The sequence below is a fragment of the Paroedura picta genome, chromosome 1, assembly GCF_049243985.1.
Source record: "Paroedura picta isolate Pp20150507F chromosome 1, Ppicta_v3.0, whole genome shotgun sequence".
Lineage (NCBI taxonomy): Eukaryota > Metazoa > Chordata > Lepidosauria > Squamata > Gekkonidae > Paroedura > Paroedura picta.
The window spans coordinates 106,373,053-106,400,926 of NC_135369.1; the positions used below are offsets into that span (position 1 = coordinate 106,373,053).

At 42.7% G+C, this 27,874-nt stretch overlaps 2 protein-coding genes across 12 annotated transcripts in view; one reads left to right on the forward strand and one right to left on the reverse strand.

The window, feature by feature from the left end:
* The window catches only part of REPS1 (RALBP1 associated Eps domain containing 1), a 70,323-nt gene extending 63,739 nt beyond the window's left edge, over nucleotides 1-6,584 (forward strand). For all 5 annotated transcript variants that reach the window (XM_077351352.1, XM_077351370.1, XM_077351360.1 and 2 more), the window contains 4 exons: nucleotides 1,743-1,838; nucleotides 2,193-2,341; nucleotides 4,733-4,838; nucleotides 5,302-6,584. In XM_077351352.1, coding sequence (XP_077207467.1) covers nucleotides 1,743-1,838; nucleotides 2,193-2,341; nucleotides 4,733-4,838; nucleotides 5,302-5,370 — 420 coding nt within the window. In that variant the 3' untranslated portion in view covers nucleotides 5,371-6,584. The remainder of the gene's footprint in view (nucleotides 1-1,742; nucleotides 1,839-2,192; nucleotides 2,342-4,732; nucleotides 4,839-5,301) is intronic.
* Nucleotides 1-27,874, reverse strand: part of ECT2L (epithelial cell transforming 2 like) — a 53,566-nt gene that overhangs the window by 448 nt on the left and 25,244 nt on the right. For 5 of the 7 annotated variants that reach the window (XM_077351293.1, XM_077351303.1, XM_077351284.1 and 2 more), the window contains 12 exons: nucleotides 26,457-26,549; nucleotides 24,548-24,730; nucleotides 23,530-23,633; nucleotides 22,315-22,437; nucleotides 21,215-21,429; nucleotides 18,050-18,197; nucleotides 14,446-14,519; nucleotides 13,034-13,190; nucleotides 12,125-12,190; nucleotides 10,008-10,096; nucleotides 8,852-9,024; nucleotides 7,994-8,129 (listed from right to left, as the gene is read on the reverse strand). In XM_077351293.1, the coding sequence (XP_077207408.1) occupies nucleotides 7,994-8,129; nucleotides 8,852-9,024; nucleotides 10,008-10,096; nucleotides 12,125-12,190; nucleotides 13,034-13,190; nucleotides 14,446-14,519; nucleotides 18,050-18,197; nucleotides 21,215-21,429; nucleotides 22,315-22,437; nucleotides 23,530-23,633; nucleotides 24,548-24,730; nucleotides 26,457-26,549 (1,561 nt within the window). The remainder of the gene's footprint in view (nucleotides 1-7,993; nucleotides 8,130-8,851; nucleotides 9,025-10,007; nucleotides 10,097-12,124; nucleotides 12,191-13,033; nucleotides 13,191-14,445; nucleotides 14,520-18,049; nucleotides 18,198-21,214; nucleotides 21,430-22,314; nucleotides 22,438-23,529; nucleotides 23,634-24,547; nucleotides 24,731-26,456; nucleotides 26,550-27,874) is intronic. The other 2 variants (XM_077351320.1, XM_077351312.1) reach the window with 2 other exon arrangements.

Sequence of the window (27,874 nt, forward strand, 5' to 3'; positions counted from 1 at the left end):
TGGGTATTAAAAGAAACAGCTTCCAGACAAGACTGGAGGGTGGGGATGGGAGACAAGTATACTTACCTGAAGAAGCAGAGGCAGGAACAGCAGAGACGCAGCCAGCCTGGGAGGGAAAGAGCAGTCTCCACCTCTCCCCCCCCCCCCCGCCTTAACGAGGCTAGCACAAGCTGCAGGAAGCTCTGCAGGAAGTTCTGAAGCCTTTGCCTCAGAGGGAGAACAGAGAGCAGAATGAAGAAACGCCCCTAGAGGAAGGAATAAAGGCAAGAGGGGTCAGAGGGAAAGAGGAGGGAAGAGGGGTGGGAAGAAAAGGGGGGGGGGAAATCCTGCCCAAAACAGGGGGGAGGGGAGGAAAGGAGAAAAAGCCACTATCCAAACACCACCCTCAGCTTATATGTGAGTTGGTAAGTTTTTCCAGCATTTTGTGATGTGATTGGGTGCCTTGGCTTACATGTGGGTCAGCTTATACGCGAGGGTATACGGTAAGTAGTGCTGAGCCACCTTTGCAGACTTTGGTTTCTTTCCAGGTACAATTTGAAGTGCTGGTTTTGACCTAAGTTCTAAGAAAACTGGGCAAAAAATCTGAAAATGTGTCTTTTCCTGTTTGTATATGTCTGAGGATTGTCAACTGCAGCCCAATTCTGAGTGTCATTATCTTCGTAAGGTAAATGGAATGGTGCCAATGAAAGAGCAGTGGAACTTCAGTTAGGGAGCATATATATGCTCACTACGTTTGTCCTTAAGGTTTCAGATGAAAACTCTGCTCTCAGCTTTGTAGAACTGTGAAATGTTTGGGATTTTACCTGCTGATTTGGACTCATTTGTTCTGTATTTTAGTCTTGTATTGCTTTAATATTGTATGAAGGCAGGAATTAGAAAGATTTTTTTAATGTCGTAGTTACAAGAACATAAGAGCCCTTCTGGATCAGACCAGTGCTCCGTCTAGTCCAGTATCCTGTCTCACACAGTGGCCAACCAGTTTCTCTGGAGGGCCAACAACGGCTCAGAGGCTGAGGCCTTCTCCTGATGTTGCCTTCTGGCACTGGGATTCAGAGGGTTAGTGCCTCTGAACTTGGAGGTTTCCCCAGTCACCATGGCTGGTGGTCAGCAATTAGATCTATTCTCCATGAATCTATCTAATTCCCTTTTACAGCTTTCTATTCCTGTGGCTACTACTATATCCTCTAGCAGCGAATTCCCCATTTTTATCACTATCTGTGTAAAAAAGTGTTTCCTTTTGTCTGTCGTTAATCTATTGCCTGTCAGCTTCATTTGATGCCCTTGAATCTGGGAGAGGGAGGGAAATTCTTTATCAGCTCTCTCCACTCCATGCATGTTCAGCCTGGATAAGAGGAGGCTGAGAAGGGACATGATTGCTGTATTTAAGTATCTTAAAGTCTTGAAGTATTTGAAAGGTTGACACTTAAAAAAATGGCAGGGAAAGGTTCCTGTTGGCAGTAGAAGATGGGACTTGTGGTAATTGGTTTAAACCTCATGTAGAACAGTACCAACTAGATATTGCGCGGGGGGAGGGCGTTCACAATCAGAATAGCAGTGGTGTAGTTAGCTGCCTAAGGAGGTGGTGAGCTCCCACTCACTAGAAGTCTTCAAGCAGCCTAATACACGATGCTTTAGGCTGATCCTGCATTGCACAAGATGGCCTGTCTGGCCCCTTCCAACTCTATGATTCTGTTATTAACAAAATGATTGTTCTTTCATTTCTGCATTATTTTTCTTTTCAGGCAGAAAAACCCTCTGATTCTGCAGGAACTATTAGAGTTTCCAAGACTGATGGAAGATTAGAGGACAAGGCAGCTTCAAGTACCCCTGCAAATGCGGTATGCAAGTTAAGAATACTGTAACAATGTAAACACATTTATTGTGCCATCAGTCAGTGTTCATTTCATCATAAGATGCATGTTCTACTCATTGGGTAGAAGTGTTTATATCTGCACAAAGATATAAACAGTTGCAGTGTTGATGCATACTACAAAGATTATTGAGATCAGATATGGATGATTATGGGGAAGCTTTACTTACTATGCTTTTAGAACAATATAACTTAGAAGATGTTGTTCCATTTTGTCGCAGTCATAGAATCATAGAGTTGGAAGAGTCCCTGCTGACTCTTACAGTAGGCTTTATAGCATTATTATAAGCAGCATGTGTCAATGCTACATTTATTTTTCTAGAGCAAAGGCACCACACCTCTAGCTCCACCTCCAAAACCTATACGCCGAAGGCCAAAATCAGAGGATGAGCTGAGATCTGAATCTGAGGAGCATACACAGAAAACAGGTGTCATAGCTGCTGTTCTTGCTTCACAGCCATCTATTCCTAGGTAACCTGAGATGTGTATAAGTACCCCTAATGGATATATTTGTTAAGTAAAATGTCTCAGTATTATAGAAAGTAGTCTATAATACTTGAATAATTGTACTACTAAATAAAGATAACAGACAAGATGGAATTCTAACCACAAGTACAATGGCTTTTTACTGAACTTCAGTAAAACATAACTTCTTAAAGATTAGAATTTCATTTCAATTTTTTAAAAATTGCGCTGCATCAAATATGATTACTATATATACAACTTATTCTATCACACTTTGCTTGCTTGTTACAAGACTGGCTGCATGCCTTCGATGTATCTATGGGTTCACTACTTAAACACTGTTAACAGAGAATGGGCATTTTGAAATTATCAGCAGAAACCTAAAGAGGATTATTCCTCTTTGGATTTGGATCTCTTTCACAAGGTTACATTCTAGTTGTTAGAATCATAGTTGGAAGGGCCCTCCTGGGTCATCTAGTCCAACTCCCTGCATTATGCAGGGCACTCATGACTCTATCACTCATCTGCTGTAACCTGCCACCCCCTTGAACCTTCACAGAATCAGCCTCTTCATCAGATCGCTATCCTGCCTCTGTTTAAAAAATTCCAAAGATGGAGAACCTTCCATCTCCCGAGGAAGCCTGTTCCACTGAGAAACCACTCTAATTGTTGTTACTTCCAAACTAGTCACATGCCCTCTTCCTGTTTCTCCACAGAGAAGCATATGAAAAAAACATGAAAAAAACAATGAACTCTGAAAAATTTGCAGGGTAAATAGATATGTATATATTTCATGTAATTGAGTTCCAACCCTTAACTTTTATCTGCATTGAACCTGGATTGTTTTGGCAAACACAGCTGTATGTAAGTTTGTACTTGTCAATACAGAAAGTCATTTATGACAGTGTAATTCAGTACAGTGTACTTGTACTAGAATATGCTACGTGACACAAATGTGACAGTATTAAAACTGTACAATTAAGGGTACATAGTAGGGCTCTTACTTTTCAAAACAGCTTTGGAACATAATAAATTTGCCAAGGCAGTTTGGGATGCCATTCAGAAAGCTTGTTTGCAGATCATAGTGATCTATAGTCAGTGACAAAAGGGGATGCCAAACATACAAAATCCAGTTGACTTAGAAAATACCGGTTTATCCATCAGTACCGGTTTATCCATGTAGCACGTGCTACGAGCCCCGCGGTTCAAGGGGCCCCACCCTTGCCTTGCTGGCAAAGCCCCTGACTTGAGTGACAGAGAGCTTGCCAGAGGCAAGGAGCCTCATTGCCTGGATTGTCAAGCTGCAGAGGAGGCTGCAGCAAGTGGGGAGGCGGAGTCAGCTGGCCAGGTCTGGGGCAGTTTTGGGATTCCATCCCGTTTAACACTTTCAAGTTCATTGCAATGTTGCAGGAGATGGGCTTTGCTTGCAGTCTTCCTTTTGCAAAAAGTCCCCCCCCCCCCGCCCTTTAGGTGCTCCCTTTTCACCTCAGCCCCTCAGGAGAGCCTGGTTTCAGCTAAGATCCCAGAAGAATCCCAAAGTTTCACTTTTGTAAAGGGAGGGGGAGGGAATAAATCTACATACTTATAGGAACTGCAGAACACAACATCGTATTGCAACTCAATGCCAACTAACACAGAAATGGAAAGCTAAGGAAAAAGAAGAAATTCATGGGGTGGAGTTTCCCTGCACTCCTAATCAGGTTTCAATTATTTTTTTGCTATCCATTTTACTACATTCACACACAGAGGCACAAAATGCAACCAGAGAAAAGGGAAGGGAATGCTCTGGTGGCGGCTTGTGCTGCATTTGATGGCCTCCACCGCAGGCTGCCAAGTGACAAGGCAACCCACCCCAAAGAAACTGACTTCCCTGCAAGAAAACCCTTGAATGGAATGCCAGAACTTCTGTCCCCCCCCCCCCCCCCAATAGCTACTGAAGGGTAGGGACATCAGCTGAGGCAGGAGGGCACCCTCTGAACTGCAGTGAGTAGCTGGCACATGTCAAAGGATCCCTGGGAGAGACATTAATACTCTGGAAATGGAGTTACGTCCTTCAAAGAGGATGACATGAGTATATTAAAATTTTAAAAATAGGTTGTTTTTTAGACTAAGGAAGTTTAGAGTTCAGGATAATACTACTAAATGTTTTCAGCAAAGTGAAGAATTCCAAACCATCTCTGGGAAGGGTGCCCTGCTGTTACTCGTTCCGCACAAAGAACAGCTCCAGTTGTGCTCCTCTAGGGCCCTGCTGGCTCCTGTGCTATGAGCCCCGCAAATACTTAAAGCATGCCTGAGCTAAGTAACATAATAACTGCTATAGTTTCAGAATACTTACTTGAGTCATTTGGAAATAAATTCCTCTACTTCTGAAAACTGTTTTGTGATATATCCCCTCAGATCGGTAGGAAAGGACAAGAAGGCAATTCAGGCATCAATCAGACGCAATAAGGAGACAAATACTGTTTTAGCCAGACTGAATAGCGAATTGCAGCAACAATTAAAGGTAAGTAATACTTAGGAAAGATTTAAGGGAACAAGGGACTACTTGGAGACCTTACAAACATGCTAAACCTTGATGCTAAACCGGTGGGGATAAGATTAATTATCTTTGAAGGCTGAAAACACGAGTGGTTTCCAAATTAGAAAATCTAGATTTGAACATGGGTTGCATTTTTGGTCTCTGTCAGCTTTCTGATGTTCATTCTGCTGTTTCTTTCATGCAGTATAGCCAAGCTTTTGCATTGGTTTATGATGCACAAGGGCCTGCATCCAGCTATTTTAGATTTCTCCTTTCCCATACATGCATGACATAGCAAAGATATTTGTTTTTACTTTTGCCCATGTGTTGCATGTAAAAGATCTAGACTGACTAGAAACTATGCATGATTAATGCCTATAATTGTATCATTTAAATATTCTAGTGTTCTTTCACTCTAGAGTATAAAATCCAAATCTGTTCTTTCCAGGATGTTCTTGAAGAGAGAATTTCACTGGAGGTTCAACTGGAACAGCTTCGACCTTTCTCTCACTTATAAGCCAATTGCCATTAACTGTGAACTAATTAACTTTGAAAGGGGAAATTGGGTAAAAGGCCTAATTAAAGACCTACATGTTCCGCTCAGTGCACTCTTAACATTCTGTGATTGTTTTGTCCTCTGTCCACAGTTGTATTTAAGTAACTTTTATAATTTTAATACAAAGAATTGGAATCAATGTTTCATTGAATGTTATATATATTGGCACTGCCATCCCTCCCATTTCTTGGGAACACACAGTCTAAGTTGGAACCAGGTTTCTACGATTTCAGTGGCCTAAATTCCAAACTAGAATTCATTACCTGGTGGATTTTTTTGTATATCACATGAAAAAATATATTGCAGGTATCCAAATGGATGCCTTTGTTACCAGTTACCTTAAACAAATGCAAAAGGCACATTTTATCATAAATATGTGCTCTGTATCTTCCTTGGACTGTGAAAATGAGATTTACCTGCTGTGGTCATTGGTCAGTTTCTCATCACCATTTTATTGCAACATTGCTAGTTAACTATAATTTGAAACAGCCAGCCATTTTGGATAAACCCAGTCCCTTCAAGTGCCACACACTTCATACTACTTTGCCATGCCAAATAGATTTGGTTCTTCTTTTATATTTAGGTATCTTGTACACTATGGCCACAGCGTTACAGTGGTTGTAATTCATGACCCTGATTTTGCAGCATGCACATGTACGACCCTTTTGTGAAAGGACTGGGTGTTCCTCAGTCAGGCATATTTCCAGGACACCTGTAGTTGCATGATTTGCACATTGCCTTTTTTATTAACTGGCACATTCACCAGACTCTCTTGTAAAAGAATCCATGGGCAAGAATGTGTCAGCATTTCGACTTTTCTTTTCCTTCCCCTCGAGATACGTGGTTTAAGAGGTTTGGGCTACACTTTCTCCTCATGTCTCCAAGCCTTACTCTTCTGACTTATAGACAAGTTGCATTATTAACAGAAAGTTCCCTGACTGTATCCTGCTCTTCAGGTTGATGTACTGTATTAGGATATGTTGTATATTGTATAATACACACCTTTTGATCTCATATGTAAATTTGCATTAATGCTGACTAACAGCAGATATACTATTTAATGGATTATTCTGGCTGTGGGATCATAGATGTTAAATTGCATGAATGTATCTCAGCAGAATCAGAACTAGCAATTGTGTGATTTTTACACCAATAAAAACAGCACAATATTTTAACTTGGTGAATCCTTTCTTACTTTGGCTTAACGTAACAGGAATAAACTGTCTCCTGTTGTTCGGTCAATAAAGTTATTCTGTTATGTATTTGGTGGCAAGAGAACAGCTGCTTAAGAAAGACCTTGGTCGCCCTCTGTGTCCTGACTTTCAGTACTGAATTGATGGTCTTCGTATATCCTGGGGAACAGACCAGCAGCAATATCTGGATGCAAACTGTGCTCTTTATTAGGTAAAGATAATAAACATGTAGTGTTTTACAAAGAGACCAAAGTTATATAATGCATATACTTGACTGGAAAAGTAAAAACGGTAAATTATATGATTAAGAATTACTGGGTTTGGCAAGTGCATGAGTTGATACATATTTCTACACATTGAGTGAAAGGAAAGGCATATTAGTCACAGTTAAAAAGAATACTATTGGTACAGAAATTCCATTCTGCTCATGTTATGTACGAGAAATTTGTATTCTACTGTGAATTTCTGTACGACTGATTAGAACCCAAACAGAGAATAGATGTCTACACCAACAGATCCTAGATAGAGAACCTGAGACAATGTTGTCAACCTGCTCTTATGAAGCAATAAAATGTCAGCAGTTAAATTTAAAAAGAGTCAATTTGGTGTAGTGGTTAGGAGTGCGGACTTCTAATCTGGCATGCCAGGTTCAATTCTGTCCTCCCCCACATGGAGCCAGCTGGGTGACCTTGGTCTGGCCACAGCACTGATAAAGCTGTTCTGACCGAGCAGTGATATCAGGGCTGTCTCAGCCTCACCCACCTCACAGGGTGTCTGTTGTGGGGAGAGGAAAGGGAAGGCGACTGTAAACCGCTTTGAGCCTCCTTCGGGTAGAGAAAAGTGGCATAGAAGAACCACTTTTTCTACTACTGTGTACATGACAGGAATGCAGAGTAAATCAAGCAGAATGTGCTTGCTTTGGACAGCCATAACACACAACACATACGCACATGCAATGTGTGCTAGGGTAAGGCAGGAAAGTGCAACTGCTATGCCTGTTTTCAGAAGACTGGAAGGCACCATTGATTATCCTTACTGCCTCTTGCTTAGTTCTGCTGGCATAGTGAAGATTTTCTCCGGTACCATCAGTGTTAGGGGTGCGGCCATCTTTACAGCAGTGATTCAAGGGTTGATGTCAGCCTAGTATTTTAAAAGACCACTTCCTTGTTCTGTATTCAGAAGAAGAAGAAATAGCCTTTTTGAAAGGAAGTTTGTTTTTCCAAGGGCAATGCTTTTAATACTGTAAATTAAGAGTGTGTAGAAAATTTACTTTTTCATGTCATCTAACAGCTGTTAAAAGTGGACGAGCAAAATTTAATAAAAAATAGACTCATGTTCTGTGTCTAAGTTAGTGAGCATGGAATAATGTTGCCAGGAATTGTAAATCTTACAAGATGTCTCCATTATCTTCAATGCTACAGACAATTGCTCTTTGGAGTGCAGAAAGCCATGGGAACTTGTCAGCTTCCTCTGTAGAACAAATCAATTGATGCCTTGGCCCTTGTAGAAGAAAAGCATTCTTTATATCTGTTAAATAAAAATAGTTGATTTTTTTCAGGACAGCTTACTGCAGTTATGCATGTAGATGCTCAAGGACAGTAATAGGCTGACTCCTCAAGATGTCCCTCTAGTTAAGCTGGAAGTCTGTGATTACAAGAAGCTTCTGGGTTTTCCTATACTGAAGGTATTCTCTAAACTAACAGTCCTGAATGTGTACCCATGGGTGCCATGGAAATTGCCAGTGTGTTCCCTGACATCCACTTGCTTCTCCCTAAAGTTAAGGGTGAGCATTGGCTTGGAGTAGATGATTCAAAAAAGCAAAAGAGGCACAATCTCTGTGCAGGGAGCACTGATTTGGAATGGCATTTTCCACCACAGGAGAATTGCTTGGCTTAGAATCTAACATGATAGGATCAGACCCAGGACCCTGGCAGCCATATTATGGCACCTGCTATCTGCTCTGAAATGTGTGCAAACTTTTATTAAGATTGTGGACCTTTCTTACTTAGACATACCTAATACCTAAACACTGTAGCTTCTACAATGACTCAGCTCTTTCATCCTAGTACTAATGGTCCTTCATCCTAGTCTTATCTCACTGGTGTATATTTCTTCAGTATTATTCTCCTGTGCAATGCCTAGTATCCTTAGTGCTATGCAAGTTACAGAACAAATTTAACTGAGAAAATTAAAACCCTAACAGACTGGTTTTACATGCTTATATCCGTTAAGGGCAGTGGAAAACTTACATTTGGACTCTGGTATATCTTCAACGAAGAGTTGATGAAGTGCCACCATTGCCAAGAATTGGTGAGTCATCTTTGAGCTCCATTCAAAAGGCTTGTAAGAGATGCTGCGTTGAGAGATGACAAGTATATCGTTGAAAAGGAAAAGGCTAAGATCATAGATGTGTTCATAGAGCCTGTAAAATGAAAGCATATAAACTGTCTTCCAAACTATTTAAATACAATCGTATTAATTCAAGATTTCTGAGAAACTAACCCAGATATTCTGCAGTTGAGATCTTATGGGGGTGCTTTTTTAAACAGTGAAAATAATATAGACACATGTACAGTAAAAAACCCAGAAGTGTCAGAATAATAGGTTGCATCAAGATCCTGCGATTTAACATACTCTCCAATCAGTGCAGCTGTGCTGACAGCAGTTTTGCCCTTTGGTCTATCAAGAATAGTATGGCTTTGGCTTTCTTGGATCTTCAACATCACCTACTGCTAGGTCATTTTTAGGGGAGATATTTTGCATTGAATTCAAGGCCTTCTGCATGCAAGAAAAATGCTTCATTACGAAGCCATAGTTGTACAGCCCCAAGAATAACCTATCAAACTGGCAAAAGGGACTTCAAGGATAGGAATACACATGCCCTTCTTTAAAGGTAAAGGTATCCCCTGTGCAAGCACCGAGTCATGTCTGACCCTTGGGGTGATGCCCTCTAGCGTTTTCATGGCAGACTCAATACGGGGTGGTTTGCCAGTGCCTTCCCCAGTCATGACCGTTTACCCCCCAGCAAGCTGGGTACTCATTTTACCGACCTCGGAAGGATGGAAGGCTGAGTCAACCTTGAGCCGGCTGCTGGGATTGAACTCCCAGCCTTATGGGCAAAGCTTTCAGATAACTGCCTTACCACTCTGCGCCACAAGATGCCCTTCTTTAGTACGTAGGATACTTGGCAATTTTTTTTTTAGTGTAAAATAAATGACTTGGAAGCTAAGGTCATTTTATTTGTTTTTTTGTGTTATGTTTTGTTATCTGATCTTTGTATTTGAACTTTTGATCTTAATTGCCACAAGCTAGCTGAATGGGAATGGCAGCCTATGAATCAAAATAAACAATAAATACAAATTATAAAATTAATCTGAACAACTATCAAGAACACCACCAGCTTACCTGAATGGAGCACTGACTTTCTCAGAACAGCAGCGTAGCTGGGCTACATCTTGTATCCTAATTAGATACCTGTTGGCTTTCAATAACTGCTGCAAATTAAAAATATGTAAATTATGAAAAGCAAATCTAACACTTGTAGTTGAGATCATGCTATCAACCATACAGTTCTAAGGTGCCATGTTTAAAAATCAACAGGAAGCATATATGCTGGCATGAAGGTTCATTTTTCCCTTTCAGATAATACAACCATAATTTTTTTTGCTCATAGTGTATTTCCTTATGAGAGACAACAGCACACATTCCAAGACCCATTCTATAGAACTGCCTTTAAACAAACTGCTCTTAGAAGGGCTGTCATTATGAATCACAGTAATGTGTTTAGTATTGTAAAACATAATATATTTTAAACATTTATGTTTATTTATTATTTGGATTTGTTTCTGGCTGCTATCAGAAACCATCTTGCAGCGGGTTACAGTAAGAAAAGAAACCACACAAAAAGTAAAACAGTATAAAAACCTACAATAACTGGCAGCAAGCTTAAAACACTGGCCGCCCACACCTCATGGGTCTGGATGCCTGCTGTGTGGATGCAGCTAAATATGGAGGGGTCCCTAGATCTTCCTTGCTCTGGCCTCGACCAAAGACCTGGTGAAAGAGCTCCATCTTGCAGGCCTTGCAGAACCCAGAAACTTCCTGCAGGACCCTCAGGTCCTCTGGGAGCTTATTCCACCAGCTAACAGAGCCAGGACTGAAAAGGCTCTGGCCCTGGCCAAGGCCAGGCAAACCTCCCTTGGGCCAGGAACCACCAACAAGTTAGTACCCACAGAACACAAGGTCCTACAGGGAGCATAAGGTGATAGGCAGCCCCTCAGGTAGGTGGGTCCCAGACCACAAAGGGCCTTGAAAGTTAAAACCAAAACCTTGAACCTGATCTGGGCCACAAATGAAAACCAATGCAACTGCCTCAGCACTAGCTGGATATGGGCCCTCTAAAGTGTTCCAGTGAGGATCCTAGCGGCTGCATTTTGGACCAGATGCAATTTCTGAGTCAAGGACAAGTGAAGGCCTGCATAGAGCTAGTTACAGAAGTGAATCCTGGAGGTGACTCTTGCAGCTAGGTGTTCCAAGGACAGGTAGGATTCTAGTAGCCTTGCCTTGCAACGATGGAAAAATGCTGGGCGGGCTACTTTATGACCTGTGCCTCCATTGAACGGGAGACGTCGAGGATCATGCTCAAATTCCTGGCAAAGGACGAGATATTAAGCTGCATCCAGGCCAGGCTGGGCAGGCGCACTTCCTGATCTGCTCTCTTCCTCCCCAGCCACAGGACTTCCATCTTGGAGGGGTTGAGTCTCAGGTGACTCTATTCGAACCATCCAGCTAGGGCTTCCAAACATCTGGCAAATGTTTCCAGGGGGTAGTCCGGGTGGGTGTCCCTTAGGAGACAGAGCTGAGGGTCATCTGCATACTAATAACATCCCAGCCCAAAAAGGGTGAGCCAAAGGGTGCATGAAGATGTTGAAGAGTGTGGGTGAGAGAACTGCCCCCTGTGGAAGCTCACATGGGAGTTGAAAGGGGCATGATAACTCTTCACCTGCTGCAACCCTCTCTGTCCAGGTCTATTTATTAATTTTTTTATAATTTGAATTATATATTTTTTTATTTTTAGGCCACAACTCCCAAGATCTCTGACGAGATGATGCTGGAGGTCGTGGGACTCATAAGGATAAAAAACATGCAACCTGAGGACCAATGGTGAAGAGTAAAAGCCAAAGCAAATTGCTTCCACCTCACGTGTACCAACAGAAGCTCCACTGCTGGAAGAGAAAGACAGTGATGGTTGCCTGGTCCTCCTACTGGTCATTATAGTCCCCTAGGCTGCCGGTTTCCCCCCCCACACACACACACACACAAAGGTTTCAAGAGGCTGTTCTACCCAATTATGTTTTTACACACAAAACAACCATTGTCATCTCAGCATCAACGGTACAACAGCTGCATCTGTTTGTGTACTTCTCATGATACCACCTTGTGCCATATTATTTCATCTTTATCATATACCTGCATACATTTCCCCTGCAATGCATTCTTACCTACAAAAGGTGGGTACTTACAGGACATCCTTGGATGAGTCTCTGCACAGTTAACATCTGATCATCCCTGCCCATATTCTGCTTTAGCTACAGATTCAAAACAACGAACATAAGAGTGCAAGCTTCTCAGGATTGGAAAAGCATATCTTTATCCACAGACCATTCAAGGAAATAACCATTCAGTCCTACAAGAACATTTTCTTGGGAGTAAGCAAGAGTCTGAGTAGGGTTGCTTAAGACTGTTCTTCATTGAGCAATCAAAACATAGGTAGAAATCTGTATTGGTGGTGATACCTCTTTGAACCAAATGCGGAGGGTGTTCCGGTTCTGCTGATTCACGTAGTAACCTCAGGGTTCACGTGGGGAGTGGCACAATTTGTTTGAAAATACTTCATAAAATTCTGACTCCATGTAAAAGCTAATTTTTTGTTTTTCTCTGCAGTTATAAAGTTTGATACTGAGCAAAGAGTTTTAGGTTGTGAACAGGTTTAGCTATGTGACTTCCCATGCGAAAATTGAGGTGCTAGAATTTCAGCAACTGAACATGCACATTTTCTTGAAAATGGACGTTTTCCAGTTGACTAAAGTGTGTCCCTGAAAGTTCAGCACTGAAATCCATATAATTTTGAATAATAACATGTACACTTTGATAAAATAAACAATGACTACATAGAATTACAACTTTTTCCAATTCAACTTGTGTTGGATCCTGCAACTACTTTCCACTAAGTCGTCTTCTAACAAAAAAATTCCTGTAAAAGGAGGAAGAATTTTCTTTATCAGAGTAAGACTTTCCATACCAGAAAATGCCGTTCAATTTTAAACAAAGGCTCTGCAGAAAGGAGTCATAGGATCCAGCCCACTGTTTCCAGTATGGGAAACTTAGTGGTCCATGCAACACCATCATATTGAAAGGAACAAATTACAGACCTGATTTATGTAATCTTTGTAACGATGCAGATGCTTAATTGCAGAAGTCAAGTCTTCATGGTCAGTGTGTTCTTTTGGAGTGTGAAGCCTCAGAGCATACAGGAGCACAATGTACTCTTCAAACCTCTTAGATGGGTGCAGCAGAAGTTCCTGTAGGCTACATCATCACTCACACATAAATCATACATTAAGTACAAATGTGGTGGATTCATATTCTATGTACTCTAGCATTTCTTCTTATATATGGATTTGGAAATTCTACTTGGATTCCTTTTTGTCCAGTGTGAAGGTGGCTCTCTGGCGCTAGGCACTTCTTGGACTCTTGAGCAACACTGATCTTTCAGAAGTACATAATACCAGAGGAGTACCACTGGATTAGCACAAGCAGAAACACGGTATAACAAGCCCAGAGTTTTTAAGTGGGTTAGCCAGATCAGTCTTTGTTTAGATTAATATGAAAGGACTGTTTTAATATGCTTTGACAAGCAAAACAGGGATTCAGAAAGCCCTAATTTTAGACAAGTCAAACAACGTCTTGGCCAGTTACCCAACAGAGGATCCCAAAGCTGTTACATTGAGCACTATGTTCTTGAAACTGGGCAGAACATTTCAAGTTTCTTCACAAGGAAGAAGCACAGCATTGCTTTGTTGTCAACTACTACAATATTCTGAACAATGCTCAGTGTTAGAGCTCAGCATAGAACTTGAGAACTGTCTACACAAGCCTACTTCTTTAACTGTTGATCTAACCATGCTGGGTATTGTTGCAATGTGTGTTAGAGAAAGAGGTAGTCATGTTCTTTTCCCAGAAAAAGATGGGTGGGTGGGGGAAGCCCAAACGGATAAATGTGTTCTATATCACAGAAAAATTATGGATAGTTCAGGCTAAACTGCAGGAGTTGGAATTGGTTTTGGTGGCTGAAGAAAGGGACAACATTATTTCCTTGATCTCTGTGCTAAGCTACTTTTCACAGGAAATTGTCGACTCCTTCTTGTCTGCATTTATGTAGCTTCTGAAAATGAGCTGTAGTTACCCAGATCCCTCTTGCCTTGGTGCTAGCACTACAACTGTCCATTACAAAATGCAGGATTTCTGCCTGCCAGCATCAGTGTGCATCTGGCAGTATTCCCCCTTGAGCCTCGTCTGGTGCCAGTATTGCTTTCATTCAGGCCCCAGGCCAAAGTGTTTCTGCTCACCCAGACTTTTAATTGAGGGGCTGATTTTTATCACGGTTTTATCCTGGAAACTTATCTTAAGTCATACACATGCTTGGCTAGCTTCTCAGAGACCTACAGCTTGAGGCTTAAAATGCATGCTGCATAAAGGGTGGCTGGAGAGGGAAACTTTATGCCAGACACCTTAGTCTGTTTTCCATGTTTTGACAGTATACTTTTTTTCCTTTGTATGCTACCTCCTCATTCCAGTTATTACAGTCTTATCGTGCCTCTTCAAGAAAGCGCGGAATAGCGGAATTGTCTCCCTGCACTGCAAAAGAAAGACATTTGGCAGTCAGCATTATAGCATTGCGTTTGGGAAATGTTCGTCTTTTCATCACTTTAAGCTGTTTTTCATCCAAGGAGCCAAGATCTTACCACATTTCAGCTTCTCTAATAAGAGTAGATTGTCTCAGTCTCTAAGAACCCTTATTAATTTAGTGTCCTCTCGTACACAGCACAAAGTGCTCTTTGCAGGAAAGTTTACAAATGCTAAGAGGCATAAGTGATATTTAAAAAAAAATTTAAGTGCATTATTATATCAACACTGATATTCTGTTCTTCTCCAGCACCATGTTTCTAGTCTGTGTCTGCAACAGGTTTCCAAAAATACTGGAATGTTTTCATGGAAAAAATCCTACAACTAGCAAGTGTATTTCTACAAAAGGAAACTGAACTGTGAGTAGGTCTTAAATTTTTTAGCACAGTGAACTTCAAATGACATAGTGAGCCATTATGAGATAATCATATTTATTTCCTATAACTACCACAAAAATGTTGTAGGGAAGTGAATTAAGAAGATCTAATTTTGTAACCTGAATTTATTGGTAAGGGAAACAAAACAGTTAATTAGCAATAGAGAATCTCTGCAGTGAAAATGAAGGGTGGGGCATATTTGTAAAGCCAGCCTAGCAATAGAACCTGTGCTTTGTGCCCAGTAGAACCAGGGCAATGGTGGCAGTACCAAACCTTTACAGGGCTAAGGTCAAATATAAGACTCTGTGAAGTAGAAATGGGGGGGGGGGATTTCTGCAAGGATAGAAGAATCAGTGCAATCAATGTACTAACAGCAGAACCCAGTGCCCCATTGTGGCAATAGGAGTGCAACATGGAATCACCATCCCAGCAAGGTGGAGGGAGGTTGCAAGGGCAGCAAAACAAGTGCAATGCTGCCTAGGGCCCATTATGCACGGCTGCTGAAACGGCGACTTCGTGTCACATGGAAAACGCAGAGGGGGAAGAAGTGAAGCAAACCGCTTATGCACAGGACGGAACCCAACAGCGGCAAAACCCAGAGTAACTGATTATGCACAGGGCGACCCCGGCGCCGCTTCTGGTTGCGCTCCGGTCACCCGGAAGCTGCGCTTTCTTCCGCGTTTCGCTAACGCGGCTTTTTCAGCGGCATGCACCAAATCTGTGGCCGGTTGCAGCCGGCTCCGTGCGTTATCGGTGATTTTAGTCACCGCCATTCCACTCCGAATGTGCACTATCCCCCCGTGCATAATGGGCCAAAAAGAAGAAGAGTTGGTTCTTGTATGCTGCTTTCTCTACCTGAAGGAGTCTCAAAGCGGCTTATAGTCGCCTTCCCTTTCCTCTCCCCCCAATAAACACCCTGTGAGGTGGGTGAGGCTGAGAGAGCTCTGATATTGCTGCTTGGTCAGAATAGCCTTATCAGTGCTACTAGAAATAAAGCCCATTTTATGTCTGAATAAAATGGGCGCTAGGAGCCTGTCTTCTCTCGGCGCCAGGAGCGGCCTCACCGCGGCGAGGCCGTTCCCGGGGCCGAGAGAAGTCCGAGAGAACACTGTTCTGTTGCCCTGGGAGCGGCGAAGGCGGCGAGAGGAGGCCGCCCCCCCACCCTCCCGAAAGCCGGGAGAACGGCGGCGGTGGGCGGGCAAGGCTTCTGCCAGCCCTGGGTACTCCTTCACTGCTGCGAAGGAGCGGCCGGGCCCGGCAGAAGCCGGGAGAGAACGGCGGTTCGCACTTACCTGAGGTGCGTGCTGCCAGTGGCATGTATGAGAAGTCCGGGGCGGGCCAAGTGGCCAATGGGGAGGCAGCTTCGCGGCTTCTGATTGGCCCTTTCCGAATTTTTATCCTGGACTGGTCCCGCCGTAACTCCTCCCACAGAGCCCTTACTCTTTTATTTATTCAGCGGCGCGCCGCGCCACGTCGCAGGACAGGGTTTAAAGATGGCAAGCACAAGGTCACCCAGCTAGTTGCATGTAGGGGAGCGCAGATTCAAACCCGGCTCGCCAGATTAGAAGTCTGCACTTCTAACCACTACACCAAGCTGCATGATCCCAGTTCCAGTGCCAATGTGACAGCAGTACTTGCAAGCCCAACAGGCCAAACTGATGTCACATCTTAAAAGGTAAAGGTAAAGGCATCCCCTGTGCAAGCACCGAGTCATGTCTGACCCTTGGGGTGACGTCCTCTAGCGTTTTCATGGCAGACTCAATAGGGGGTGGCTTGCCAGTGCCTTCCCCAGTCATTACCGTTTACCCCCCAGCAAGCTGGGTACTCATTTTACCGACCTCGGAAGGATGGAAGGTTGAGTCAACCTTGAGCCAGCTGCTGGGATTGAACTCCCAGCCTCATGGGCAGAGCTTTCAGACTGCATGTCTGCTGCCTTACCACTCTGCACCACAAGAGGCTCTCACAAGATGTCACATCTTAGAATCCCACAAGTGTCTTTGTGTGTGTTTTTTTGTTTTGTTTGAGAAGCAACAGCTGTACAAGCTGTGCAGGTACTTTTGCTAGCCCACCTGACCCAAAACCAGATTAATACACAGAAGCTCAGTCAAGTTTTGTTTTCTTCCCAAATAGCACTGAGTTCTGCAACACACGGACTGCACTGATTCTATGAAGCTTGCAGAAATCCCCCCCCCGCCCCAGTTTCTACTTCAGAGATTCTCAGATTTGACCTTGGGTTTTGCCACTGCCCCCATGGCCCTGGTTCTGCTGAGCACGAAGCACAGGTTCTGCTGCTGGGCACTAGTAGGTCTGCACTGGGCTCAATTTCTGGGTCTAGGGTGGTACTGGCAAATTGGCACTACTAAGGGACACTAGTACTTTGATTGCACTGATTCTACTGACCTTGCAGAAACCGCCCCTCTCCCCCGTTTCTACTTCAGAGATTCTTAGATTTGACCTTAGACCTGCTGAGTTTTGGCATTGCCATCATGGTTCTGCTGGGCACAAAGCACAGGTTCTGCTACTCGGCTGGCCTTGCAAAAAGTCTCCCAACCTTCACTTTCACTGCAGAGCCTCCCTGGAACATTCTGATGGGCTTGTAAAGCTTCCTAGCTATTTTTTTGCCATTGGAAACAATGGAGGATGGGGGTACTTTCTTTGGGTGCCCATAAAAATGGACAATCCATTTGAAACATGGAGGTTATTTTGAGGAGATGCTCCAGCAGCTACACCAGGGGTAGTCAAACTGCAGCCCTCCAGATGTCCATGGACTACAATTCCCAGGAGCCCCTGCCAGCATTCGCTTGACTACCCCTGAGCTACACTGTAAATTTTGTGCTTGTACTTCAACCCCTCCTCCCAGACTACTGAATAGACTCAGGCTAGATTTGCTGTTGACCATAGGATATAATGGAGCCAAAAATATTTAGTATTCCTGATTACTGCTGGATCCAAATACAAATACCAGTATTGATTTTCTGAAATATCGGCAAATACTATATTTTTTGGTCCAATATACCTGAACCCAAAAAATACATCCCCCCCTTGTACATGCCTACGTGAGTTCTGTACAGGTAAGAGTTCCAGACAGTCTCATAGTTAACATACCTGGTCAATTGTTTTCAGAATTACTGCATAATTGTTGTAGAAGTTTGTGTATGTTTGAAACTGTTGACCAAATTTGATAAATATGTCTCCTAAGTTTTGGGCTGGGCACCATTCCTTAAGTCTTAATGTTAGTTCTTCCAAAAATAACCTGCATTTGAAATGGAATAAGGATGTTTCTCAGCACTTGGCTCCAGGCAAATTTCAACAGATGATAGTAGTCATTCAGCATATTTAAGAACGTTGTCTTTCCACCCGAGAGACATAAGCACGAAAGTAGTGCTCATGAACACGGTGCCTATAGAGGCCATGCTGCTTCCCTGTGTATTTTCTCGCCTCCACTTGCTTGTTCCCCAAAGCAAAAGGCCAGCACTGCCTTTTCTTCCCAGCACTGCAAAAGGCCTCAGGAGACATAATCTTTCAGACTAAAAAACATATGCATTTGGAAATAGCTGCCCAATCACAGGATGACTCTTGCAAACTCCCACAATTCTGCAATGCTGTTGTTTCCTTTATGAAAATACTCAGTCTTTGCTTAAACTTTGAGTTTGCGTTTTTGGGGGAAATTATAATATTTGCCTCCCTTTGACCATCTCTGCACTGGCAGTTTCACAACGGGCTGTAGGCTGGAGTTTGAGTTGGGGCAGGTTGCCCCACCTCTTCCTGCTCCTACTTGGGAGAGCATTTGGCCCAGTACACTTTGTCTGCTTCAGATTTGTGTTCCCGCACGAGAACCAGAGCAGCAAAGTTCCCAGTGCAGCCAGCAAGTCAGCAGTACCCCAAGTCCATCTGCAGTAAGTCTGCCCCCCTCTTACTGCTCATAGTGTTGTTAGATGCGAAGTCGTGTCCGACCCCATGGACAATGATCCTCCAGGCCTTCCTGTCCTCTACCATTCCTCAGAGTCCATTTAAGTTCGTACCGACTGCTTCAGTGACTCCATCCAGCCACCTCATTCTCTGTCGTCCCCTTCTTCTTTTGCCCTCAATCGCTCCCAGCATTAGGCTCTTCTCCAGGGAATCCTTCCTTCTCATCAGGTGGTCAAAGTATTTGAATTTCATCTTACTGCTCATAGTATACTATAAAGCTGGGGTGTAAAACCCTCTTGGCCTTTGACTTCTTGGCCCATAGTTTACAGATGGTACTTGTGGATGAACCTGCAATTTATTCCTAACCCACTCAAATCATATTGTTGCTTAGAGCAGCTGTCAGTGTAAACTGCTTTTGGGTCCCTTGAAGAAGAAATCCTTACCACTTAGTGGCTCAAATATTTGTGTCTGTAATGTATTGCGGCTGGTGTCCGGGTTCTCTTTCCGGTGTCTGGACTCTGTTTCCAGACATGCACTCCAGCCCAATCAGGGCCCGCCCCCAATAGGCAGCTGCTAGAGCCCTCCCCCCTACCACCCCCTTACAAAGCCCATTTTTACAATGGGCTTTGAAGCTAGTACTTAAATAAGTGTTGCAACTGACCCTCTCTCTCAGAATCACCTGCTACTCTTTTGTTGACACAACAGCATCATTCATTTCAGCCAAGGCATTGTGCATTCAAGACTGCCTCCCATTGAAAATGATGGATTTACAGTTTTGTGCAGACAGAGCGCACTTGGGGCTTCTATCTGGAGCAAACCTTTTTCCTGGTAATGAAGTTTTCCATTTTACATAGATATGAGGTTAGCCCAAATGGAATTATATGCATCACAAAGTTCCAGTAAATTCTTGAAGGTTTTCAAAGGAGGGATGTCAACCCTCAGATGGGACCTGGAGATCCTCTAGAACAGCGGTCCCCAGCCTTTTGAAGGTTGAGGACCAGCTCCAGGGGTGGGGAAGAGCTGGCGGCCCAGGCACCGCGCATGTGCGTTAGCGCCCCCTGGTGGTGAAAACGCTCATGCACGGAGCTGCCGTGCATGCGTGTTTTCACCACCAGGGGGTGCTAACACGCATGCGCGGGTGTTTGTGTCCGCTGGCGTGCCGGTGGCCGCACCTGCCTCTTCCCCCCCCCCTTGCAGAAAGAAGCTAGCAGGGCCATGAGCGAAGCGGTCACTTCTCTCGCGGCCTGGTGAGCTTCTCGCTGCCTGTTACCAAGGCCTTCGCGGCCCGGTACCAGACCACAGACCAGTGGTTGATGACCCCCGCTCTAGAAGTACATCTCATGTCCAGACTATAGAAATCACTTCCCCAGAAGAAAAGGGCTGCTTTTGGGGGTAGACTCTTTGGCATTGTACCCCACTGAGGTCCTTGTCCTCCTCAGCCTCCATCCTCAAATCTTCATCCCCCAGTGGTGGCCAGGGGAGACATCACAGCCCTAGTTCATAAAGTACACAACATAATACACAATATAGCCTTTCTTATAGTTTTGTGGTTGCTCTATTGCCGGTTGTTTTGTCCTTCTTATGTGAAAAGTAGAATTTTCAAGGGTCAAACTAGATGTTATATTATACACACAACCAAAATAAAACCTCTAAAAACTTTTCAATCCCACCCTATCCAGTAAAATTTTTTCTTTGGGAAGAGGCAGCAGCTTTTAATTAATTGATTTTAAACCCTAAAATAAAATTCTCTTTTGGTTTAAATGTTTGTATGATATGCTTAATTTATCTATGTTTTAATTATATTCAAATCTGAGGTGATCTGGGCCAAGCCACTAGAGAATGGCAGAATACAAGTTTAAATATAAATAAATAGATGGGATACACGTATATACTCTGCACACGATGGAAGCTGCAATTATACCCATTTTATTTATTTATTTATTTATTTATTTATTTATTTATTTATTTATTTATTTATTTATTTATTTATTTATTTATTTATTTATCATACTTCTATACCGCCCTCCCCGGAGGCTCAGGGCGGTTTACATTTCTCAATGAACATTCCCTCCCACACCTGTTTTTCTCTCAAACACCCATTCCTACCACCCCACTAAGAGAGACAGATATATATATTTAAAAAGTGTTGTCAAAGTGCTATGTTTTGGTTGTGTATTGCTTTTTGATTCTTAATATCCAGTTTAGCTAGAAATTATTTATATAGATACACAAACTGCTCTTTCCCTTAATTGTCAGACACATTTAACTGGAAGTTTCAGTGAACCCAATTAAAAGCATGTAGGTTTGTAGCCTTAGTGAATTTATATACTCAGGTATTTCAGAACCATCTCTAAAAAATACCTGTTGACTTGCAAGATGTCCAAAATATCAGAGAAGATTATCTGAACATTGGCATGGCTTAGAATCGGTCGATTTGATGCTAATGCTGCTTTCAGTGGCTTATTGTAAACATCTCTTATAATTTCCAGTACACGGACATAATTCTTCTCACTCGTCATGAGTTCTCTGGCAAATCTCTCTCGCTTCTCTGGTGTGTTCTCCTGAAGTTTCCCATTCTGAAAGTCAAACCATTTGAGAAACAGTCAACATTTCTGTTTTAATGGCTTTTGCATCAGCCACCTGAGATATTAATGGTTATGTGATGGCACTTGGAATATTATTTGAAAGGGATACCAAATTATTTTCATTCTTCCTTCTGCTTATGTACTGAAGCAAAATGTCATTGTTAGCGGAACAGAGTCACAGGATCCAGCTATATATACACAGTTAATCTGATAATTGACAACTGCTACACATTTAATCTGACAACACACCTAATCTGGAGCTGTTACTGAAAACAATTTTATTATGGAGATACAGGAACGTAACACATTTAATATAGCAAGAGGTTCAATAGGTTTGAGTTTTCATCTTGGCTGTTAGTTTCCATTATATGTTACTCATACAATTAGAAAACAGTTTGAGCCCAGTGGCACCTTTAAAGGCCAACAAAAATTTATTCTGAGTATTTTTTTTTGGTTTCAAGGTGCCACTGAGCTCAAACTTTGTTCTGCTGCTTCCGAGCAACACGGCTACCCACCTGAATCAACTCATCAGCGGATCTGCTTTAGATTCAGCGTATCAATGTCTGGATTCAGCGTATCAATGTCAGTATTGCCTACTGTCCAGAATCTGACATCAGTTCTACCCGATCCTTTTAACTGGAGATATTGAGGGTTAAACCTGCAGCATTCTGCATGCTCAGCAGATGCTGGACTACTAATGGCTTTTGCATCAGCCACCATAGCCTTTCTCCACTTATGGAGCAGAGAGGTAAAGTTAAACATGGACCTGGGTAACTGAAGTATTTGATTAAACTTACCTAAAAATTATACGACATAACGAAATGAGAAAATGTCAGATTACAGGGGTAGCATTGGTTAGTAAATTGCTGAGGGTACCTTAACTGATACTCCAATGCTTGCTTCTGGATTATATTCTGTCAAAAAAACTTGACTTCTGAGCTCCTTGTTTTTACTATGCTTCTTTAGCAAAAACTGTGATAAAAATTCCAAAGGGTTTTCCTAAGGAAACATAAAGGTAATTATAAAAAATAAAAATGTACCATTCCTTTTCCAAGGGAAGACATTTCTCGTCCAATAAGAGATTTGCAGTAGACTGCAATGAGACTAGTTCCCTAATTACAGTTGCAGCTGAACAAGACCCAGTCCCATGGAAACAGAGACTACACAAGAACAGTACTTTGATGGTCTGGTTTAATTTACAATTTATAAATACTGTAATGACCCAGAAATATGAGGCTGCTAGATATTATTCTGTATGAAGAATTATTCTGCACAAAAGTCTCAGTATTGGTATCAAAGTTTAAAATAGAGTCCTCTTATGGCTTGCCCCTTTACGTAACCTCACATGTTTGTCCTGGCGGCTGCAGAAACATGGAGCATTAGCACGGAAGAGTTCAGGGAAATCCATGTTGGGAGGGCTTTTGAATGTAATGCCCCTTAAAGCCACCATCAATCTGAAGTGCTTCAACTGGCCTCCTTATGCTCTAGGAGCAATAAAAATGTCCTTTCAAGTAAAGAAGTTCACACAAGAAGCTTTTTTAGTGGTTGCCCTGCAAAAATGGTCCCCTTGATCTATGGGGGGTTGCGGGTTGCTGATGTGAATTATTATTGTATCAGAAAACTCCATCGCTGATACTTTTTGCAGCATTATACAAACAAAAGGCTGCACTTTGACACCTTTGCATATTCCATTTCTAAGCAACATCACTAGAAAATGTCACACTTGTTTGCTTCCCAAAAGTTCAGTTTATATTTGGAGATATTCCCCTACTTGCCATATCTTATCCCTACACAGACATGAGGGTATGCTGGCTAATCACTGTCTAAGGGCCTGGGCATTAGGGATGTTTCAATGACAAAATTCCCACGTGTCTTAAGATCTTTTAGATTGATTCTGTTGTATCTAGTCATGATTGTTCAAATTGCTTTCTAGTCACTTTTCATATTGGAATGAAAACACAAAACTTATGAAATAGAATGAACACAGTACAACAGTCCCCAGTGGGGGATGTGAAATAATTTTTTTAATAACGCCACTACAGGTCAGAGAGTGTAGCAATTCCATTTAAAAACATAATAAACTCAACTTACGTAGTTTCCCCTTGAGAGTTCAACTAGTCCATCAGACAAAGCCTTAACTATTGCTTGGTTGTCTTGAACTTCAGACCAGCTCATGACATCAAATACAATCTGACCTGCACATATGGTGAATATTACATTAGTCATACAACAAAGAAGGGATTCAAGGGATGATGATCAATATTCCTGCTTTCTGAAAGCTATGTCCTATTATGTGTAATCTACAACAGCGGTCCGCAAGCTTTCGCCCGCTGCGGACCGCTGCTCCGGAGTCCGGGGAGAGGGCGGCCCGGGGGCCTGCGCACGCGTGGCAGCCCCAGCGCAAGTGTGGACTGCCGCGCATGTACATTTGCGCCCCGCAGGGGCGCAAACTCGGGTGCGCGGCAGTCCTCGCAAGCGTGTTTGCGCCACCGCCATGCCGGCGGCCGCAGCTCCCCCTCCCGGCCCCTCCGGGCCGCCAGCAAATCGGCCGCTAAAGCTGCACTTTAAAGCGGCCGATTAGCTTGCGGCTCGGCAAGCTTCTCTTCCCTCCCCCCAAAGCGAGAAGCTTGCCGGGCCGCGAGCTAATCGGCCACTTTGGCGGCCGATTTGCTCGCAGCCTGGCGAGCTTCTCGCTTCGGGGGGGGAGAAGGAGCCGCGGCCTGGCGCCAAGGCCTTCACGGCCCGGCATTGGGCCGTGGGCCGCGGGTTGGGGACCACTGATCTACAACAAACATGCAAATGACTGTAAGGCCATCACATTCTCCCCCACCACTATTCATCAGTTCCAAAGCTATCAGCTACCTCCTCAAAAGTATTATTTTAATAGACCTGTGCCTGACCATTGGACCTAATGAGTAAAATGTAACTGAATGATGGCAAATTTGATTATCTATTTTTATTAAACGAATTAGGTCCTAAGTCACTGCTGAAGAGCTTAAAGGAGCCCCATCTCTTTCTAAGGGGTTAATGAATCTTCTTTATGGACCTAAATGATTTGAGGAATACAGTCACACAACAAGTAGCCTGATTATTTAGCCACCAGACTTACCAATAATCTTGCCAGACATTTTCTTCTGCAAATCATACAAGTATGGTCTCAGCTGTTTCCTGACAGTCTTCAGTGTATCTTCTAAAAATTCTGTCAGTCTCAGCCACCTTTGCAACTTTGCTTCAGTAAAGTACAGAGACGGTGGAGGGTTGTTCGTCTCATTTCCCAGCCATTCACCGAGGACTTAAAATGACATAGCAGAGGTATTTTCTCTTGAATTACTTTGCCAATAGTTCCAGATACTTCTTGTCACTAGCAAATGTAAGATCAACTAAACCATCAATAGTATCATAAGAAATTTGTGTTCGATACTGTAAACTGCAAAACTCAGTTCAAAAATAACTGTATAACTACAACAGCATAACAAATGCCTGATGAATTTATCAGACTGTTTAAATAACAGCTAGTTGTGTCAATTTATGAAGTAAAAAAGAACGAGAATATCTACATAGAAAAGTGTTGGTTGTTTGCTTCTGCCTTTTCTGTTTAAAACTTTTTCAGGATTCTCAAGCTTTGTTCTACACTAGTGACATTGCAGGGAGGCCATATATAAACTGATAAATAAATAAAATATACTCAGTTGTCTTAAAAAGGACTAGTCCTACATATCAAGTGGTGTTGTTACTTGCACAAGGAGCCATGACAAGATGGTATAATAGGCTCATCTAGATGAGTTTAGTTCAAGGATTTAATCTGGAACAAGTATACACACCTCTGCCCAACTGACCACTGCTCCCCTCACCAACAAAGTCACCTAGATTTCCTTCTTGTAAAATGTAGTATCTCCCTCCCCACATTAGAGAGAGGATTACAGAAATATCCAAAGAATGCATGGGACATCTTAGATCACTCATCCATTTAGCTCAGTACTTGCTATTTGGATTCACAGCAGCTTTCCTCATTTTAAACAAAAGAGTTTCCCGGTCTTACAACTATCAGAGTGTTTCCTGTTTCCCAAGGCCAACATTGTTCTGGGTAAAGACATTATGGTAAGCAAGCTTACAGACTGCTGCAGTGGTTATAGTAAGGGTCATTCCTCACCCAGAAAATATAGTGAAAAGCTTACCCTTTGCTAACGCCACTTTTTGGCTTTTTACACAACGTCGCCATCCAGCGTCCCAGCAGCAAACCATTTTAAAGCACTAGTTGGGGAATCCACAAAAGTGGATTCCCTCAGCCATGTAGTGTGAGTGAGAGGAGAGCAACCAGCAAACACATGCTAAGGAAAGGTGTGGTGGCAAGGTAGCACTATCTTCAGCTCCAACGCCCACCCTCACACCTGCCTCCCTCTCCCTTCTCCCGGGGACGGGGCTTATTATTTTTTTTAAAGCAAACTGCCTGGAGTAATGAATATGCGTTAGGTCGTCCAGGCAGAGCAAAAAAAAAAAAAGTCCCCACCAGTTAACACAACCCCCCCCAAGAAATCGGGAACATGCTTACTTTTTTAAAGCTTCAAGGCTCATAATTCCAAAAGGGGTAGCAGTAAAATAAGCACTATGCATCTATGATTAGATAGACAGGAATAGCAACAGAGAAGTTTTACTTTAAAAATATTAGCTTGCATAATGGGCACTTTAGAACATGGAGAAAGGTGGCTTGATTGACAGGCAGAGGAGAGTCATGTGTATAGCGCATACCTCTCCCACCATTTCAAGCAGGTGTGCGGAGTGCCAAGAAGCGCAAGAAGGTAGCAGAGGAAACGAGAACCAGGAGGTGAAGAATGGCCACTGCGCTGGCGTAATGCTATTTTTTTTTGTGCGGAATGGCCGTAAGTTATATTAAGTGAGAGGATCCAAATATAGCTGATTTTTAATATGTCTCGAAATCAGCCACTTCACATGAACTCTTGAAATAGTTATTAAAACAATTCTAAACTTTTGGGAAACCATTACACTGTTCTTCCACTTACTGTGCTGATATGATCCAGTTGCTATGCCTGTAGGAGTTCTGAAGAATGCTCTAGTTAGACAAGACAGCTGGGAAAGAAGCTCCATTCCTGCTTCTGGACAAATTAAAGACTGTACTTTACAATGTAATAATTAGACAGTAAGGCAATGGCCACATCAACATACATTTAGTTAAAAATCTGGGGAAACTTTTTGCACACTTCTCAATCAGTAATCCCTAGTAAGTTTGATCTTGCACTGCATATTTGAAGGAAGAAGGTCCATGGGTATGATTTGCTAATTGTTCACTGTCCTCTCATTCTCCAGCAGCAATGCAGCTGACATTCATGAAATGGTGAGGGCATTTTGGCCCAATCGTAATGAAAACATTAAAACTCCTTGGAGAAATCTATCACTGTGTAGACAATAAAGGCACAGGACTATAAAAGCTCTAAGTGAGGGCATATTATAAGAAAGGGGAGGGGTTTGGAAAAGACAATGTCTGGTATACAAAGAAGAGAAGAAGCTATTGAGGTCCCTACTCTTAGGACAATTTCCTCCTCCTCCCTGGAAATTCCGCACTTAGACTACCCACTCTCTCAGCTATGGGTACAGGTAAGGATCTACCTCTGTTTCTTCTCCTTCCTTTCAAGAATGCTCTAAATTCAATCTTTATCTACTCTTAATCAGATCATGCTTCATTGCTGTGTTAATTACTCTGACGAAGGAGAGACAGAATCTATCCAGTGGCTTAATTAAGCATAAGAAGATAAAAAGTCTCTTATGTTATTTATTTAGGCTTTGACTCTGCCAGAGATTCTGTCTCTCCTTCGTCACTATTTTGGAATCGTCCATTTTTTTCATGCAGCACTTTGTGTTAATTACTCTGCCAACAGAGAGGGAAGGGAGAAACAGGGAAGCTGATCTGAGAATGTCTATGTTGGTGATGATTTTTTGAAAGCAGAACATACTTAGAGTCCTGCGGTCCCTTTAAGACCAACCAAGTTGGTCTTCCATGACATTGTATCTGAGGAAGTGTGCATGCACACGAAAGCTCATATATCTTGAATAAAACTTTGTTGGCTTTAAGGGTGCCACTGGACTGTAAGTTTGTTCTGCTGCGTCAGACCAACATAGCTACCAACTTGAATCAATTTTTAGAAAGAATAAAGATATCAGTCGTGCTCCTGATTCTGGGAACTTAAGAGCCTGTTCTGACCGTAGGGCTGCATTCAGACTTCACATGGTTAAGTAAAAACTGCACAACCAAACCTTTTTGCCTGACATATGCCTCGCTTTTCTCCCTCCCCTTCTCACGCAGAGAATTATGGTGGAAAAGGATCTCTGTGACATAAGAATGTAGGAACAAGTTAACCAGATTTAGTTTTCTCTCCCACTAAGCAGGGGGTTGGACTTGAACGGGATGGCTCAGAAGCTGAGC